This window comes from Chenopodium quinoa, unplaced genomic scaffold (assembly GCF_001683475.1).
Source record: "Chenopodium quinoa cultivar QQ74 unplaced genomic scaffold, ASM168347v1, whole genome shotgun sequence".
Lineage (NCBI taxonomy): Eukaryota > Viridiplantae > Streptophyta > Magnoliopsida > Caryophyllales > Amaranthaceae > Chenopodium > Chenopodium quinoa.
Genome location: NW_018742903.1, coordinates 1525375 through 1542669, shown reverse-complemented (window position 1 = coordinate 1542669; position 17295 = coordinate 1525375). Strand labels below are relative to the sequence as shown.

Sequence of the window (17295 nt, the reverse complement as noted above, 5' to 3'; positions counted from 1 at the left end):
GAAAAGTCTTTGTCAATAATTGATCTTGCCCATCGGTGTTTAAGCCTCCTAAGCTACTTCTACAATATTGTACCAATATGGCCATAAAGATATCAATGACGACTTGTTATTGTTCTAAAGAATATTTAGAAGCTCTCAATGAAACGTGGAAAGGACTCTAAAAGAGGGTGACCTTGCATCATTTCCTTTTCAAATACTTCGTATTTATCTATAACTTCTATTTCCTCAATTTCTTTTTAATTGACATATTTTGAGTTCAGCATTAATCACAAAATCCCCTTTGATCGTATTTTGTGATCTATACATATTGAAATTACAATCGTCTGGGGTATTCCTGGTTTACCACTTAACCACAACACTTCTATTTGCTGTTAATCATAATACTAATTTCTATATAAGGTATTCCCGTTTTTAAGCTCCAAGCAATTTTGGGCCCTGTGCGGTTTAAGAGTCGAGCTTATACATATGTCAACATTCTTTCAATTTGCACTTATGGGGGTGTGTATTTGGCTACCCTGGACCATATTCATCAATAATCCTGTTGAGTAAAAAGAATGTCATTTTTCTATATATTTTTTTTCTTGCCCTGTTTCAAAAAGTAGGCTTGAGGGTAAGATTGCTCTAATTACTGGTGGTGCAAGTGGAATTGGCAAGGCAACTGCTCAAGAGTTCATCAAACAAGGAGCACATGTCTTCATTGCTGATATAAATGATAAACTAGGCCCGAAAGCTGCCGTTGATTTAGGCTCAAAAGCACAATTTGTCCAATGCGATGTTAGTGTTGAGGCCCAAGTAGCCCAAGCAGTAGACACCGTGATCACCCACCACAGAAAACTCGACATCATGTACAACAATGCAGGCATAATAGGCCAATACTATCCACCTAGCATTACCAACCTCGACTTAGATCAATTTGACCAAGTCATGCGGGTCAATGTCCGAGCAGTGGCGGACCCAGGAATTTCCGACTGGTGAGTCACAATTGATAACCAAATATGTAAAAAGAAAAAATTTACCAAAATTCCCAAGAAAAATTATTTACAAAGATCATCCAAATAGAAAATTGACAAGATTACAGTACTAACTAATAATTAACAAGCTTAAAATTGACAAGACTAAAATTAACAAACTAATAATTAACAAGCTAATAATTGACAACATGACAAGCTTAGCTCTCTAATAATTAACAAACTAATAATTGACAAGATTAAAATTTGTACAAGCATTAGGTTCACATTTCATCAAAAACCCAACAACATTAACAAAAGGTTCAAAGTTAGTATTTTTTTTTTAAAAAAAAAACTTAGAAAATAATTTATTTATTTTTTTTTTTTAAAACATAAAAAATATTTTGGGCCCTGGTGAGTCATTTGACCCACCAGGCATAAGGCCAAGTCCGCCAATGTGTCCGAGGCACGCTAGCAGGGGTCAAGCATGCAGCTAGGGTCATGAAGCCAGTGGGTTCAGGTTCAATCCTTTGCACCGCGAGCATAACTGGGATTTTAGGCGGATTTGGACCACACCCGTATTCCATATCAAAGTTTACAATACCCGGGTTAGTAAGGTCATTGGCTAGTGAACTATGCAAATATGGGGTTAGGATTAATTGCATATCCCCAAGTACAGTTGCAACTCCATTGGTAATGGAAAATTTTAAGAAAATATATCCAAAGGCAACAAATGAACAAATAAAAGAAATAATTGGTGGATTAGAGGAATTTAGTGGGACTCAATGTGAAGAAATTGATATTGCAAAAGCAGCTTTGTATTTGGGCTCTGATGATGCTAAGTATGTGACTGGCCATAATCTTGCTGTGGATGGTGGCACCACTTGTTTTAAGTCTCTTACTTTACCATCTCCTGATCAATTTGTGTAATAACTTAATAAAAGCATCATTGTTATTTTAGTAATTGAATCTCTATTTTTGTATAATGTTTCTATTTTGACATACTTTTGTGTATCACAATAATTAAATAGGCAAGTGTTAATAAGAAGTTTATATCAACAAGAGGTTTAAATATAATCTATTCTTGACTTCTCTACTATTCACCTAAACAGATTAGAAATACTTTAAATATAATGATTTTGACCTTTTCTATTATTCACATTCTGTGCATTATCTATTTTTAGTAATTTTACTTGTGAAAAAAAGGTAATCATGTAGAGTTTGTTGTATACATATGTGGCAATGCATATTTTAGATATTGCGAGTAAATTTTTAGTTATAATTTAAATTACTAATGATGAAATATATTAATTGTGGGATTTATTCGTTGGCAATCGTAAAACTCAAAAGACTTCATCTAAAAATATACTAAGAAGTTTAAACTAGAGTTGATCACGATCAACCAGGCCAACCTAGAAAATGCTCGGGGTAGGGTATAATTTTTGGGCACCGCTATTACTGGTCCAAAATAGCAGTTTTATAACAGATTTGTGCACAAGTTTTTTTGTCTGAACTTGGGCTCGACTTAAGATGTGGGCTATTATGGACCAACTTTTTTCGTTAAAGTCTGGGCTGGACTAACCTGAAGTCAAGTCTAGTTTAACATCTCTTTTAGTCTTTTATATGCATTTTGGGGCTAAATAGTTAAGAAATTGTATCATCATGCACAATGTATAAACATTCAAAAGGACTATTAGGATTACAACTATCCAACCGATGATGAACGGTTCGAACGATCCTGTTTCACTAGGCGAAAATACGAATTCCCCACCGGTTCAAACCCCCCTTTTCGCACCGGTTTTGAACTGGGCCGGATTTGGGGGTGCTAAAATCCCATAGATTTCGCACCAGTTCAAAACCGGTGGGAAAAATGACTTTTCGCACCGGTTCTGGGTGAGAACCGGTGCAAAAAACCACACTTTTAGCACCGGTTCTTACTATGATCTGGTGCGAAAAGTGGCAAAAAAAAAATTTAAATAACTTTTAGCACCGGTTCTATTCCAAAACCGGTGCCAAAAATGCCCAAAAAACTAATTTTTTTTTTTTTTTTTTGCATTTTTTTCACTTAAATTGATATATAAACACTAACATATATATAAAGTTACATATTTTCATTAAAATAGGCTGTAATATTACAATTTTCGTCCAAAAAAATAAAATATAAATCAAAAGAAAATACAAGGTTATAGCTTCCTAAACACATACGGCAACTCAGCAACACAGCAGCATTGCAGCAGGTGGCAGCAGCCCCCAACAAAATAGGCCAACAGGTGGCAACAGCCCAACCTGCAGAAAACATTACGCACCAGCAGCAGCTACACCAAAAGAAAAACAGCAACACCCCAGCAATAGGCAACTCAACAACAGCAGCAGCAGCAGCTTCAAAAGCCCAAGAAGAACAGCACTAAACCCCACACAGGCCACAAGCACAGCAGCACCCTGAAGCCAAAAACAGGCAGCAGCCAACCCAACACCAAACAACAACAACAAAACAGGGGAACCAGCAACAAAAAGCAGCTGATCAGCCATTACCAGTTCAACACTGAAACCAAAACCAGTAGCAGCAGGGAACCAGCAGCAGCCATGAGCCGGCCATTATACTATCAATTTTTTCAATAGCCCCACTAAAAAATATAAAGTATCAATCCTATAAATCTTAAAAATGCAAAACAAATGAAGAGATTCAGACATTAGCACCATTCATAAAAATGGAGACAGCCTCAACATCCCATTAAAGAATATAGAACACTTGAGGGAGATTAGGGGAAAATATTACAATTTTTGCATATCTAGACGATCTTTTGATGAGATCAAGTAGTACAAGTGTACAACATACACAACACGAACCAACTATTTAGCTCAAATATACATCTTAGGAAACATGTATTCCCAATTCAAGGATAAACTTTAAGGACTTGCATCAAAATCAACATATGTAAAATAGTACCTGTCCTCGACTAAGCATTTCGGATTTCTTCAATTTTTTCATGGCATATATATTTCCAGATTTCTTTTCCATGACATATAATCCCATATATTAGAAAGTATGGGAAAAACAAGCCAAATGCAAAAGAATTTTTACACAAAAATGATACCTTCATCATCAATTTTCAAGCCTTTTTTGACATGGTCAAATTCAGCTAGAGCTTTTTTGGTATCAAGTTCATTAGGATTCTGCATAAGGATACCAGAAATGTCAGTGTAGGGTTTAATGGTGACTATGGACGATATGAGTAACTTAAAAACAAGCAAGTAGAACATAATCAATACTCTAGTTAATTACCTGGATCGTTATGAGATCATCTCTGGTAAATGGTTCATCTGTTAGCAGCTCCTTCCAATTCTTTGTTTTAATATTCAACTCTTTGATTGTCTATACAAGAAAATGCACAAAAATTAAGGTCAGTAGGTAGCTACTGTGAACATGGGTATCATTAGAAGCAACAATATCTCTGTGCTACAGTGATTTCTCTATGGACTATACCCATCTAAACCCTGAAAATTTTGGTAAAATAGACGTCTTATGCCTTGTCTAAGAATATGTAACAATTATTTCTAATGATTGTGTTTATATGCAGGGAGAGAAAAGAACCAACCTCATAACAGAACACACTTCCTCTCCTCACTCCTTTCCATCCCATACAAACTACACAAGTAGTAAACAATTCGTATAAATAAGAAACCCTTCAAAATCATAAGTCAGTCAACATTCTCTATTCCTAAACCAACAATAAACCCTACTTACCATGATGGAAATAGCTGATCAATGCTTCAAGGAAAACAAACTTTAAGTGCCGATGGCTTTCCCCCAACACCCGGCAATGAGCAGTGATCAGAATATGAAATGCATGATAATCCCAGTTTGAAATTACCATGGAACGGTAATGGAATACACACTAATCTAATCTATGCCTAGATAATTTAGTCTCATTCATGTTGAAACAATAAAAACAAGCAAAAAAAAAAAAAAAAAAAAAAAAAAAAAAAAAAAGGAAAAGGCATAGTAATTTAAAAAAAAAAAATTTTATACCTTCGGAATTCTTGTGGAACGCAAGAGGAATAAGATCCGCAAGCTTAAGTGGAGCTCCAGTAACTAGGTTTTTCCCATACTTTCTAATATATGGGATTATATGCCTATCACCCAATAAACTCAAACCAATTAAACCATTTATAAGTCATGGATAATCTGGAAAAGAAATTTGGAAATATAATCTGCAGTCGAGAAGGCAAACCATTTATAAGTCAATAACTGGATCTAACACCCAAAAATGCTCCAGACCAGGGGAGAGAGAGAGATGGACACAGAACACTGCAAAAGCACCACATCAAAATGGCAACGGAAAATCTACTTAATCACATGCAGAACTACTGTCTTATGGTAAAGACTGTTGGTTCATTAGAATCTACTTATTCTCGTGAAGGGGCTGGTCTCAGTTAATGTACCAAAAATTTCAGAAAATGTAAATAATCACAATACTAATCCAAAACAGAAAGTACAGAAGCATTCATGAAGTAAAACAACTCATAAACAACTCCTCATTCTTCAATCAAGTGAGACGCATAACTGTCAATATTATTGCCTAATTATATATTTGTCCTTAACCAATGACAAGGAACTTACATTGAGCGAAGTCGAGTCAAGTTTCCAATACTAGAAGATAGGGTCCCTGTCTCTGTCCGGATAAGTTTCCCTGTAATTGTCAGTAACAAAATTCATAAATAATACTACCATGCAGAGAGAGAGGGCTCATCTCCTCAAAGACGGTAAGATACTGATTGAAATTCACACAAACATAATATTAAGAAATTGAACAAAGAAACCTCTCAGTATGAATCCACTGAGCTGCTGAGGTATCAAGAGGTTCATATGTACAAATATTTACCCTTAACTAACCAGTGCCCATTGAATATTTAAGTCAAGCACTATCAAGCTTATGCCTTACTGGCCTAAAACTCTAAAAGAGTATTTCAAGCACAAATGTCCAAGAAAAAACTTGACCACAAGGCATAAGCCACTACAAATTCTTCTGTTTCCCTAAAGCAATACTAAACATGTTCTCATGGTCTCTAATCAGCACTCAACACATTCCGGCAATAATCAACAGGGCTGTTTATGTTGAAGCATGTCAAAAAGAATCATTTAAAAAACATTGAGCTAAAAAAGGAAAAAAAAAAAAAAGAAATTAAAAACAGTAAAGCAAATTTGCGCTTCAACTTTTAAAAGTACTTCTGGCTTTCATCTAGCAATATATATGGCTAAAAAGTAAAATTTTGAGAACCTCATTTCTCCATTGACACTGTTGAATATGTTCAAACACCCCAGATATGTAATAATATGAAGATTTACAATAAATGAGAAGCCACTAAGAGATACACGCACACACACACACAAAACACAAAAAAAAAAAAAAAAAAAAAAAAAAAAAAAAAAGAATCGAGTTGTGAGTTCTAGAAAATGGAAGGGAAATAAACTAGCAGCACAAACAACAACAGCAGGTAACGACAACAACATTAACTAGCAGCACAAACAACAGCAGCACGCGCAGAAGTAGCAGGAACTAAATAGTTATATATCATGTCCATAAAACAACGACTCCTTAAGAAACACATTTCAAGTCAAGAACACCTGATTTGGCTATATTCCACCCTACTATCGTTCTCCCTTTTCAAGGGGTAAGGCAGGGGAAAAAAGCAAGATATCAAATGCAGGCAAAGTAAGAGAATCACAGCCAAGACCACATTATTAGATACTTTTGAGATTATTTGGCAGAGCAAGCAACACCATTCTGAAGTTAATATCCAAAGTAAAGATTAGGAAGATACATCACACTTGCCTAAACAACATGCTTATTCACCAAGTCGACTTCATATGGCAAAATCATATGGAAGATACCTTAATTTGCCAAAGATGGTTAACAGCAACCTAACAATGAAGAAAGGAAAAAAAAGTCATTCAAATCAAAAACTAGTAAACGCTCAAGAAATCCTAAGCATAAATCAAGACTACCTCACTTTGCCTTCACGAACCTGCAATATGAGAGCCAGGGCTTAAAGGAGATAAATTAATTACAACAATTGCATAGTTCAAGCACATTACATTTTTTATTTTATTTGCTTGATTTGACCCCCGACGCTCAATCTCTCGTACAAGTCTCTCGTACATTTTTTAATTGTATATTTTACTTGGTTAACCCTTATTAACCCTTACCTAAACAGATCCTATCTTAGCTTATCAATACTATTTAATCCTTATATGAACTTAACACAACTATTGTGGATTTAAAGTTAGCAGAACAAGGCCTAGGTCTATAAACGGTAGGGCAAAAATAAACATAGCATAGGTCCACCAAAATGAAGGAAAACCAAATTACTCTAAATTCAATCATTTGAAAAGCTTTTGATAACCAAACTACCTACAACCTATCACAAAGTAAACCCTTTAACTATTTTACAAGATCTATTTCAAAATTCATATCCTACATGATATCAACTATTTGATAAATTTTGGTCGATCCATGGCTAAAAATTTATGGGTAAAACAATCTGTGGAAGAAATTTATCTTTATTAAAAGCAAACATTTACTAAAAAGCATACAAGCAGATATGAAACTACATCTGCCAGGAAGGATGATAGAGCATGCAAGTTTACAGCAGTTCAACAAAGATCATGCACACACACACACACACATACAAGGGGGGGGGGGGGAGGTAAAAAGAGAGATTTCTGATCAAATATATCAGAAACCTGATCAAAATGCAATATCAGAAACCTGAAAAACAACACCATTTTTACCTAATTAAGAACTATCACAAAGTCATATAGTAACAATTCTATGCTCAATCGTGACACACAAAGCTAACAGAAAATTAGCTAAAATTTCTCGAATTATCCCAAATTTTCCTCACAATTAAAAACCCTTAATCTCGAATCACAGAAAAAATAACTTAATTAGTAGAAATCAAACTGAATTGAAGAAAAAATCATACTTAAATAAGCAAGCAGCAATTAAAGATTAATAAATTCAACCAATTAAGGAGAGAGAAATTCGAGTATGAGAATGAAGTAGAGCTAAATTTGCAGTGTTATATTGAAAAATCCAGAAAAAAGAATCAGTATGACAAAAACAATAGAGATTTACCAATTGGATGAGTGAGAAAATAATCACCACCAGCACCCACCTTGTAACCACCCTCTCACCGCCATGAATATCTGAAACCCCACCACAACCACCCAAAAGCCACCCAACCAACTCGCACCACCACCAATTAAAGCCCCACGTCACAAGCGACCACCAACAAACCCACCCAACCAACTCGCACGTCCACCAGCGACCAGCCGACCACCTAACCACCTCCAACAAACTGAAACCCCAACTAACTCGCATGACCACCACCGACCAGACGACCACCAAGGAACCCACCCAACCAACTCGCACGACCACCAGCGAACCGAAACAACCACCTTGTTACCACCTCCAACAAATCGAAACCCCAACAAACCACCGCTAATTTAGATCTGAAACCCCAACTTACACACCACCAAGGAAACAAATCGAAATCCCACCTCACAACCACAAAAATCTGAGGACGGGGGGAGGAGAGAAAAGGAGATTATAGAGGGGATTGAGATGAAAGAGAAAAGCGGAGTAGGGTTTGAGATTATACAGGGGTTTGAGATGAAAGAGGGAGTGAGGGACTACGGAAAAAGGAAAAGTAAGATATTGGAGACTGTTTTTTTTTTTTTTTTTTTAACAATTGCTTTCGAACCGGTGCGAAAAGTCTTTTCCCCAATTCCGCCCCTTTCTTTTACCACCGATTTTCAAAAACCGGTGCAAAAAGTGCGGTGCTTTATTCATTTTTTCTACTAGTGTTTGACCAATCCAGTTATCCAGACATACATTTTGGATCGCGATTTTGATAACCTTGCCTATACCCCAATTCAAGCTATTTGGCCAATCTAGACATACAATTTGGATCTGAATTTGATACCCTTGTCTATACCACATCATTGACGAGGAAGTATAAACGAAGTGTTGATATGCATAAGGAAATGCATAACAACCAAACGAGCGTCGTTGAGATAGAATAGAAAACGGAGGGGGTCCTACACTACAATAAAAAAGAAGCACTTTAGCAAAATAAAAGGTAAATGCTTGTATTGGAGGGAAGTATAATACAATTGTATTATGCGAGTATCTTTTCCCCTTTTTAACTTTTTTTCCCCTTTTTACTTTTGTTTTTTCCCCTTTTATCTTTCTGTTACTGTCTTTTCCTCCTTTTACCTTTCTCTTACTTTTTCGTTTTGTTCTTTCTTAGTTGCTCTTGAATCTCCATCACCAACATCTTTACTTACCCAGAAATTGTTATTTGAAGACGAATTAATCTGTGAAAATGGCGAGGAAGATGTTGGTGATGGAAGATTCGTTGTTAACAACCGATGACGAAGATGGTGGTGATCGTTGTAACGGTTTTTTGGGCGGACTGCAACACAACTGCCATTGAAGACCCCGAAGACCCAGCTTCCATTGAAGACCTCAAAGACCCACTGATTGAAACTCGCGAGCAAGAAGATGACGACGAGCAGTGTTCTTTAGCCCTTGAAGCCTTGTTGAAGGAGGTAGTATGTGAACTAATTGTAATTTCGCGCGTTTAATTTTTAGGTTTTGATTTAATTGTTCTGAAAATTCAATAACTTGATTTAGTTTGAATATGTAGAGAGAAGGAGAGTAGGGGGGGAGAGAGAGAGAGAGAGAGAGAGAGAGAGAGAGAGAGAGAGAGTTGGGAATGGAGCATTGCCCTTGCTTATGTAGTAGTAAGGTTGGGGACAATTGTATGGAATAATGGTCCTGGTGGGGCTTGTGTTTGGGTGTGATGCTTTTCAGTATATTAAAATGAATATTACATCTGATTTTGTTGTTGTATGACATTGGGGGACAATTGTATAGTTTCACGGTGGTGGGTCTTATGTATTCTTGCTTTTCAGTGCTATGATTTATGCTTTTGTTGTTTTTGCCTATTGTTTTGTTGGTGTTGTTGGACAGTGATAATAGTGGACCTGATTTGCTTAATGCCAACACTGTTTAATTTGGTAGGTTTTGTAGTGTGTATTAGTGGTTTAGTATGTTAATTTATTTTTGAATTAGTTAGGTGGTGGAATATATTTGTGATATGCATTGATTTTATGAGGAAAAAGGTGAATGTTGGAGAAGAGTCCTACAAAACTCCTATTAAAGGAAAGAGTAGTGTGGCTATAAGTATTGAGATTGAAGAGTGTGCAAACGTTGAGGTATCTCTTCCTTCCCCCGTTGTTGGAATGGTATTTGAGAGTTGGCAAAAAAATTAGACACGTACTTTAGGAATTACGGAAAACAAGAAGGGTTTGGGGTTGTCCGTTCTAGTGGGGCGACACAAGGAAAAGGTGCAAATGCAAAGGAAAAGCGTAATATAACTTGGACTGTGAATGTTTTGGCTTGCCCGGTAGGAAGAGTAAGAAGTCCGGTTCCACTTTTATTTCAGATTCACAAATAAGTGACGAAGTTTGTGTGAAACGCAGGAGCAAAAAAGTTAGCTGCCCCGTGAAGTTTTATGCGAAGGTGAACGAGGTAGGTGAATGGGTAATTGATAAGGCAGTGGTAGAACATCAAGGTCACAAGCCCACACCGAGGAAGTCCAAAAACATCACCAAGTTCAGGCAGAAGTTCCTAATGGACAATCCTCACATTGTTCAACAACTTTTAAATGATCGGAAGGCGGGTGTACCTGTGGCTACCATATACAATTGTATGGCCCGACAAATAAATGGGAGGGAAGAGAGGCAATTTACCTAAAACGATTTGCATGCAATAGTTGCTAAGCAAAGAAAAGCTGTATTTGAGGGAGGTGATACGAAGGCAATGTTTGCTTACTTCAAGAGGATGACGGATGATAACTCAACTATTTATCATACTCGTCGTGTAAATGAGTTGGGTAGGCTCCAAGATGTATTATGGGTTGATGCGAGGAGTCGGGTCGCATATGAGGAGTTTGGAGACGTCGTTTGTTTTGATTCGACGTACTTGACCAATGAATATAAACTCCCCTTTTGTAATTTTGTGGGTGTAAATCATCACGGTCAAACGATATTGTTTGGATGTGCATTAGTTTCCCGCGAGATCGTGGAAACATTTGAGTGGGTCTTTTCTAATTGGTTGAGGTGTATGGGTGAAAAGCAACCAATTTGTATCCTAACGGATCAAGATCCGACGATGAGGAAAGCTTTAAAGGCAACTATGAAAGGAACCACTCATCAATGGTGTGTTTGGCACATCACACAAAAATTTTCCAAGAAGCTTGGCAAGCTTCCTAATTATGCCCAAATTCACGATGACCTTGAGAATGTCATTTATGACAGACATGATTGCGAAGAGTTTGAGTCAAATTGGCTCGAGGTTATCAAGAAGCATGAACTTGAAGACGATGAATGGCTGCAAGGTCTGCCTCCTAATCTCTCTATATAGCTTTAATTGGTTCATTAAATCATATATATATAGCATTAATTGTTGCATAGGATAGTTATACTGTCTGCTTCTGTTGCTGTTGCTTAGGAAAGCTTCTGGTTTTGTGCATACTTGTACAAGCTACTGATTGAAATTGGTGATTAGTCTTGTTAGTAGCTGCTGAAATATGTTAATTAGACAGCTGGAAAACATCTGCTACCTGACTAAACTCTTGAATTAACTTGGGTGCACTTGTTAAGCTTAACTGTATGCCCTAGAGTTATGAATTTATGTGTCTAATTGAGTGAATGCCTTAGATTTGAGCCTGAAATGAAGATCTATTTTCAGGTATGCTTGAAATGATTCAGTATATTTTTCTTGGTCTTTAGATGTAACTTGTTGAGATGTCCTTATGGTTATGCATGGACTGTGGTCAGCAACACCTGATTATTGCATGAACCAGCAAGATAATAGAAAACGGATGGTATAATTGTTCTTGGGATTTACAGTTGATTTGACTGGCAGTGTAATGAAATTTGACTGTTCAGTGGTCTGAATATTCTTGTTTTTTTAGCTTAGTTGTATTGAATGAGCCTTCAACAAATTTGATCTTTTGGTTTCATCTTTTGGTTTGTGTTGTGAATTTATGTGTGTTTCCTTCCTTCAATGTGATAGGTTTGTATGACGAACGTCATATGTGAATATTCTTGTTTTTTTTAGCTTAGTTGTATTGAATGAGCCTTCAACAAATTTGATCTTTTGGTTTCATCTTTTGGTTTGTGTTGTGAATTTATGTGTGTTTCCTTCCTTCAATGTGATAGGTTTGTATGATGAACGTCATATGTGGGTTCCCGCCTTTATGAAACATCTATTTTGGGCTGGAATGAAGACAACTCAGCGTGTGGAGAGTATTCATAGGTTTTTTGATGGGTATTTGAGCAAGCACACTTTGTTATTTGAGTTTGTGGAGAGGTATTATGATGCCTTGGAGGTTAGATTTACAAGTGAGAAAAAAGATGATGACAATAATGAGCGGTATGTGCATCAAGCTTACACGGACTTTCCAACTAAGTTGGTATTTCAGAAGATATATACGGATGCCAAATTTAAAGAGGTGCAAAGAGAGTGCAACCGTATAATATACGTTAGTGGGATTCATAGAAAACAGATTTCAGATTCATTAACCGAACATGTGTTGGAGGACCGAGTTTGGTACAAGCCAAAAGACTTTAACAAAGAAATTCCTTAAAAAAGAAAGAGGGAGTACAAGCTTGTAATTGATACTTCTACTTATGGAGTTAAGTGTAGTTGTTGGTACTTTGAATGTCATGGCATTATTTGTCACCACATCATAAAGGTGTTTGAGATGAGCAACTACTACGAGATACCTGACAAGTACATTCTTCAGAGGTGGAGAAAAGATGTGATTCAGAAGCACACAAGGGTGAAAGTTATTTACCGTGACCCAAGCAAAACCGAGGAGGTTTGTTGGTATGACAAGATGATGGTGAGATTTAGTAGTTTGTGTTCAAAAGCTTCGGGTCACATTGAGACTACTATAGTGGTGATGCAAGCACTGCAGTTAGTTGAGTTGCAAGTGGAGGAGAAGTTAGCAATGCTTGCAAAAAAAAAGTGGTCAAGGTGTAATTGGAACACCTTCATCTGTTTGTCTTGAGAAGGAAAAGGACTCAACTCCCTCAACTCAGAGACAGGGTAGCTGTGATGGTGTGCAAGAAGATGTTCCTGTGAAAGACCCACCCTTACCAAAGAGGCTTGCTCATCGCACCATGGATTCCAGGTACAAGTCATGTGTTAAGAAACCGAAGAAAAAGGCAAAGACGATGAAGAACACGTAAGGGAAGAATATGAGTAGTTCTAAAACCCAAACAACACCACCTGTAACAATTGGGTTAATCTTTAAAATTGCATTCATATTCCAAATTTTTTTGGTTATTAATACTTATTACTCTGTATCTGAGGCATACAACTCTAGTTTTGGTTATTGTTTTTGTAAAATATGATGCTTAGAGTTAGGTGCAATATTTAGAGCAGATTTAGATGTGTGCATCAGATTTAGTTGCTTCAGACTTGTTGTGGTTACATCAGATTTAGTTGCTTCAGTTGTAGGTGTGTGGTTGCAGGTGCATCAGATTAAGGTGCATCAGTTTGCTGCTGTGATTTTGTGCATGAGATTGCTATTTGACTTGTAGAATATTGGTGTGTCTAACTTGCTAAATATTGAGGTGATAGCAGGTGCACCAAATCTAGGCTAGTTTTTTATATTTTTGGGAATTAAGTTGCTGAATATTGAGATGATAGCAGATGTTAGATGATAGCTGTAACACCCCCAAATCTCTCCCTCTACGTAGATTGTAGAAAAATACGTATAAATACCGTAGAGATAGACTTGGGCGTATTACCGCCACGTATTACGCAAGGCTTATACTTTAAAAATACTTTTGCAGCGGAAAATTCTTTATTCTTATTAATAAAACTTTAAATAAAACTTGTTCATAATTTGTGACACAAAAACGACTCCAACTTTTCCTAAGCTAGATGAAATTCCTGTGGACTCCCGTATGCATCAATCAACTTCCACCTGAAACATTCACCTGCTTACCATAAATGGTAAATAGGGCAAGGCCAAAACAAAAGCACGTATTAGCAAATTATGCTAAGTAGATTATGTGTAAGATAAGTAAAACATAATTTAAATCATTTAAGTTTAATTCAAAGAATTCCAATGCCATACTCATGTAAGAGCTTTTCCAATTCAATGCTTTCAAGACAAGTTTAAAACTCAATCGATTACGTTCCAAAACCATTTCCTCACTAAGTGTGCACACCCCCCAAGTGGTTTACTTTATGAACAAAGGTCAATCTTGAGGAAAGGCGAGGTCATGCAAAGTCATAGCCTTCTCTAATTCATTCCCTAAGTGGGATTCATAACCATATCAATTGATTGCTTAAAAGCACCTTTTAAAAAAAATCCGTTATACTTGGACATCAATAAACTTGTAAATCATTTTTAATCCAATCCTTTTAATAATTTTAATCGCAATTCAAAGCCCCTTTGATTAACCAAAATCATTAATTTCAAGCCATCATAAAACACACTTTCATATAGTAAAACATAATTTCATACGGCACATAATTTCATAAGAACTATATTAAAACATAATTTCATAGTCAACTTTCGAAGGTATCAAACCACATAACGTACCTTAATTCTGAATATCAATCAACACTTCGCACTTTCAAAGTTCAATCACGAATACACCTTGCAATTAACATAACCATACGGTTATCACAACATCTTTAGACATAAACCCAAATCTAATGTGCATGGACTATAAAACTCTTTTAAAAATAATACTTTAATATAACATTATAACTGTGAAATAGGTAATTATATTTTAGAAAACTAACCATGAAGAAAATAAAGGAATAAGATTAAAGGAAATTGAATTTGCGTTGGAAAGGATAGGCAGAACTTGAAGAGGTCATAACTCCTTTGATATAACTCCAAATTGGGTGATTCTTGAGCCTCACCTCAAGGATTTGTCGAGAGAAATAATTTTTTGTGAAATAGAAAAATCCAAAAACTGACCAGAAGTTCTCGGAAATTGGCTCCAAAGATATACAGGCAAATTTTCTTTTAGAAAAGAGGAAAAGAAAAATAGGAAAAGTTTGAGGGGAAAGAAGAGTAAAAGAAAAGAAGGGAATCGAGTTTTTAGTGTGAAGAATATGAGAGGTATGAGGGGGGTATTTATAGGTGTTTAGGTGATGGGTTTATGACAATTTAGGGTTTATGATTTATGGAAGTTTTGAAGAATAGAAACTAGGGTTTTAAATGTATGGAAGGATATTTGTTTTATTTGATCATGAAATTTAATTTGGTAGGTTTTGAGCTTGGAGTGCAAGTATAGAATAGGATCAAATAATTTTTAGATTGAAGAATAGAAATAAGGAAATTTAAAGGATTTTATTTTTAATAAAATAAATTAAAAATCCTTTAGAAAATTCATGAGTGGCCGAAAATATTGAGCTAAATATTGTTCAATATTTTCAGTCCTCTTATGTTAGTTTAGAGATTTTGTAAAATAAGTTATTTGTCTAAAATTAATGATTCAATAAAGTTTATAATATTTGGAAGAATAAAAATCAATTTTCTTACTAAATTATTGGGGTGGTCGAAAATATGGCCTATAATTATTAATTAAATCATATTTTTATTATGTAAAATCAAAATACCATTTGATTAGTTTGGAAAATTATTTTATTTCATAAAAATAATTAGTTTAGCAAGATATTAAATAAAAATCAGATTTTTATTATGAAAAATCCGAAAATAACATTTAATTAGTTTAGAAAATTAATTTATTTCATGAAAATAATTTACTTAGAAGGATATCAAATAAAATCAGATTTTTATTTTGTAAAAATCCGAAAATAACATTTATTTAGTTTATTTTATGAAAATAAATAAAATTAGATTTTCATTATGAAAAATCCGAAAATATCATTAGTTTAGGAAATTAATGTTATTAATTAATTTATAGGTATATTTCCTAAAAATAATTAATTTGGAAAGGTATTAAAACAATTAAGAATTTTTTTTATATGAAATCCGAAAATACAATTTAATTAGTTTAAGGAAATTAATTTAATTAATTTATTTTAACCGAATTAATATAATTTCGGTTTATCTATTTAATTTTTGAGAAATCAAAAATACTATTTATAACATAGGTATAAAATAGTTTCATTTATTGGATTATCCATTTTAATTAGTTTTGTAAAATAATAAGACAAATGATTTAGGCGCCAAAATTTAAATATCATTTTGGCTCCAAAACTAAAATACTCTTTAGAAAAATAATTAATTTAGAAAAATACGTCAAAATACGAGACTAAAATACTCTTTAATTTAGAAAATACCTTTGAAAAAATACAGGGTATTACAATAGCAATATTGTGCATCTAGCTTTTCTCACCTAGGAATGATATAAACCCTTCATTTTTGAACTTCTTCACTTTTTCCTTGAAATGCTTTATCAGTGAAAAATAAGCTATTATCACTTAGGATTAACAATACATGACAGGTCCGCAGTAGGTAGGCTCAGTGACTTTGGATTTTTTGACTGCATAGAACAATTATATGGAGCTAATGTTGTTGGGTGTTTAGACCAGGTAGAGAACATTTATCTGGAACAATACACCATTATCACTTGTTAGGTGTTTAGTAAACTGTAATAGACATCTAGGAAGGAGAACATTGCTTCCTTTTACAATTGTTGTTTCGATTTGTTTTGTAGAATCTATATTTTTTGGTAAAATTGTTGGACACATGTAGGTACCTCATACTCAGAGTATTCAGAACATAGTACCTTACAGACCGCAGTGTGTGGGTGGCATTCAAATGCTGGATAAGGAAGGCTCAATTGGGTATTTCACTTCCGTCGGTGGTGGAGCTCAATAGTTCTACGGATCCTAAATTTCTCCTCAACATGGTTTCTATGCTCCGTATCCTCAATTTCCTAGGGGTCAGGTTCCTATTGGGATGTATGGATGGAAAATACCTTTTTTTTGAACTATTACATGGGTAGGTGATTTATAAAGCCCTTTTTGAACTATTACATGGGAAGGTGATTTTTAAATCCCTTTTTGTTGGTTTGTATGTCAAAGGTTCCAATATTGGTTGGTGTCTCTGTAAAAAAAAACAACTATTTAAAACAACTTCCATGAAGTTGAGTATGTAAACAGTACAACTAGCATAATATTTGTTCCATTGATTTAATCTAAGCTATTTACAATAACTTACATGACATTGAATATGTAAAGGGTACCACTAGCACAATATTTATTCCATT

The 17295-nt window shown here is 35.1% G+C and overlaps 3 protein-coding genes across 5 annotated transcripts; 2 read left to right on the top strand and 1 right to left on the bottom strand.

Annotated features, from left to right (window-relative positions):
• The first annotated feature begins 1067 nt into the window (after positions 1-1067).
• On the top strand, positions 1068-2004 carry LOC110727165 (short-chain dehydrogenase reductase 2a-like). Its single transcript, XM_021906722.1, has one exon. It carries the CDS (start codon positions 1449-1451, stop codon positions 1875-1877), a length of 429 nt encoding a protein of 142 aa, XP_021762414.1. The 5' UTR covers positions 1068-1448; the 3' UTR covers positions 1878-2004.
• Positions 2005-3054: 1050 nt separating this feature from the next.
• On the bottom strand, positions 3055-8681 carry LOC110727215 (peptidyl-prolyl cis-trans isomerase CYP65-like). Of its 3 annotated transcripts, XR_002512505.1 has the most exons (6): positions 8087-8681; positions 5569-5638; positions 5180-5256; positions 4978-5081; positions 4231-4320; positions 4043-4121 (listed from the first exon to the last, which is right to left on the bottom strand). XR_002512505.1 is itself a non-coding variant. In XM_021906781.1 (4 exons), exons 1-4 carry the CDS (start codon positions 4820-4822, stop codon positions 4026-4028), a joined length of 366 nt encoding a protein of 121 aa, XP_021762473.1. In that variant the 5' UTR covers positions 4823-4938; the 3' UTR covers positions 3055-4025. The 3 variants fall into 3 exon arrangements, 1 of the variants encoding a protein (XP_021762473.1); XR_002512504.1 differs by having other exon boundaries at positions 4978-5256; XM_021906781.1 differs by lacking the exons at positions 4978-5081; positions 5180-5256; positions 5569-5638; positions 8087-8681 and adding exons at positions 4544-4593; positions 4693-4938 and having other exon boundaries at positions 3055-4121.
• Positions 8682-10861: 2180 nt separating this feature from the next.
• On the top strand, positions 10862-16904 carry LOC110727268 (protein FAR1-RELATED SEQUENCE 5-like). The gene is made up of 6 exons (XM_021906835.1): positions 10862-11417; positions 12244-12634; positions 12731-12905; positions 13102-13220; positions 16528-16615; positions 16779-16904. The coding sequence occupies exons 1-6, from the start codon at positions 10862-10864 to the stop codon at positions 16902-16904; spliced, it is 1455 nt and encodes a 484-aa protein (XP_021762527.1).
• The last annotated feature ends 391 nt before the right edge of the window (positions 16905-17295 follow it).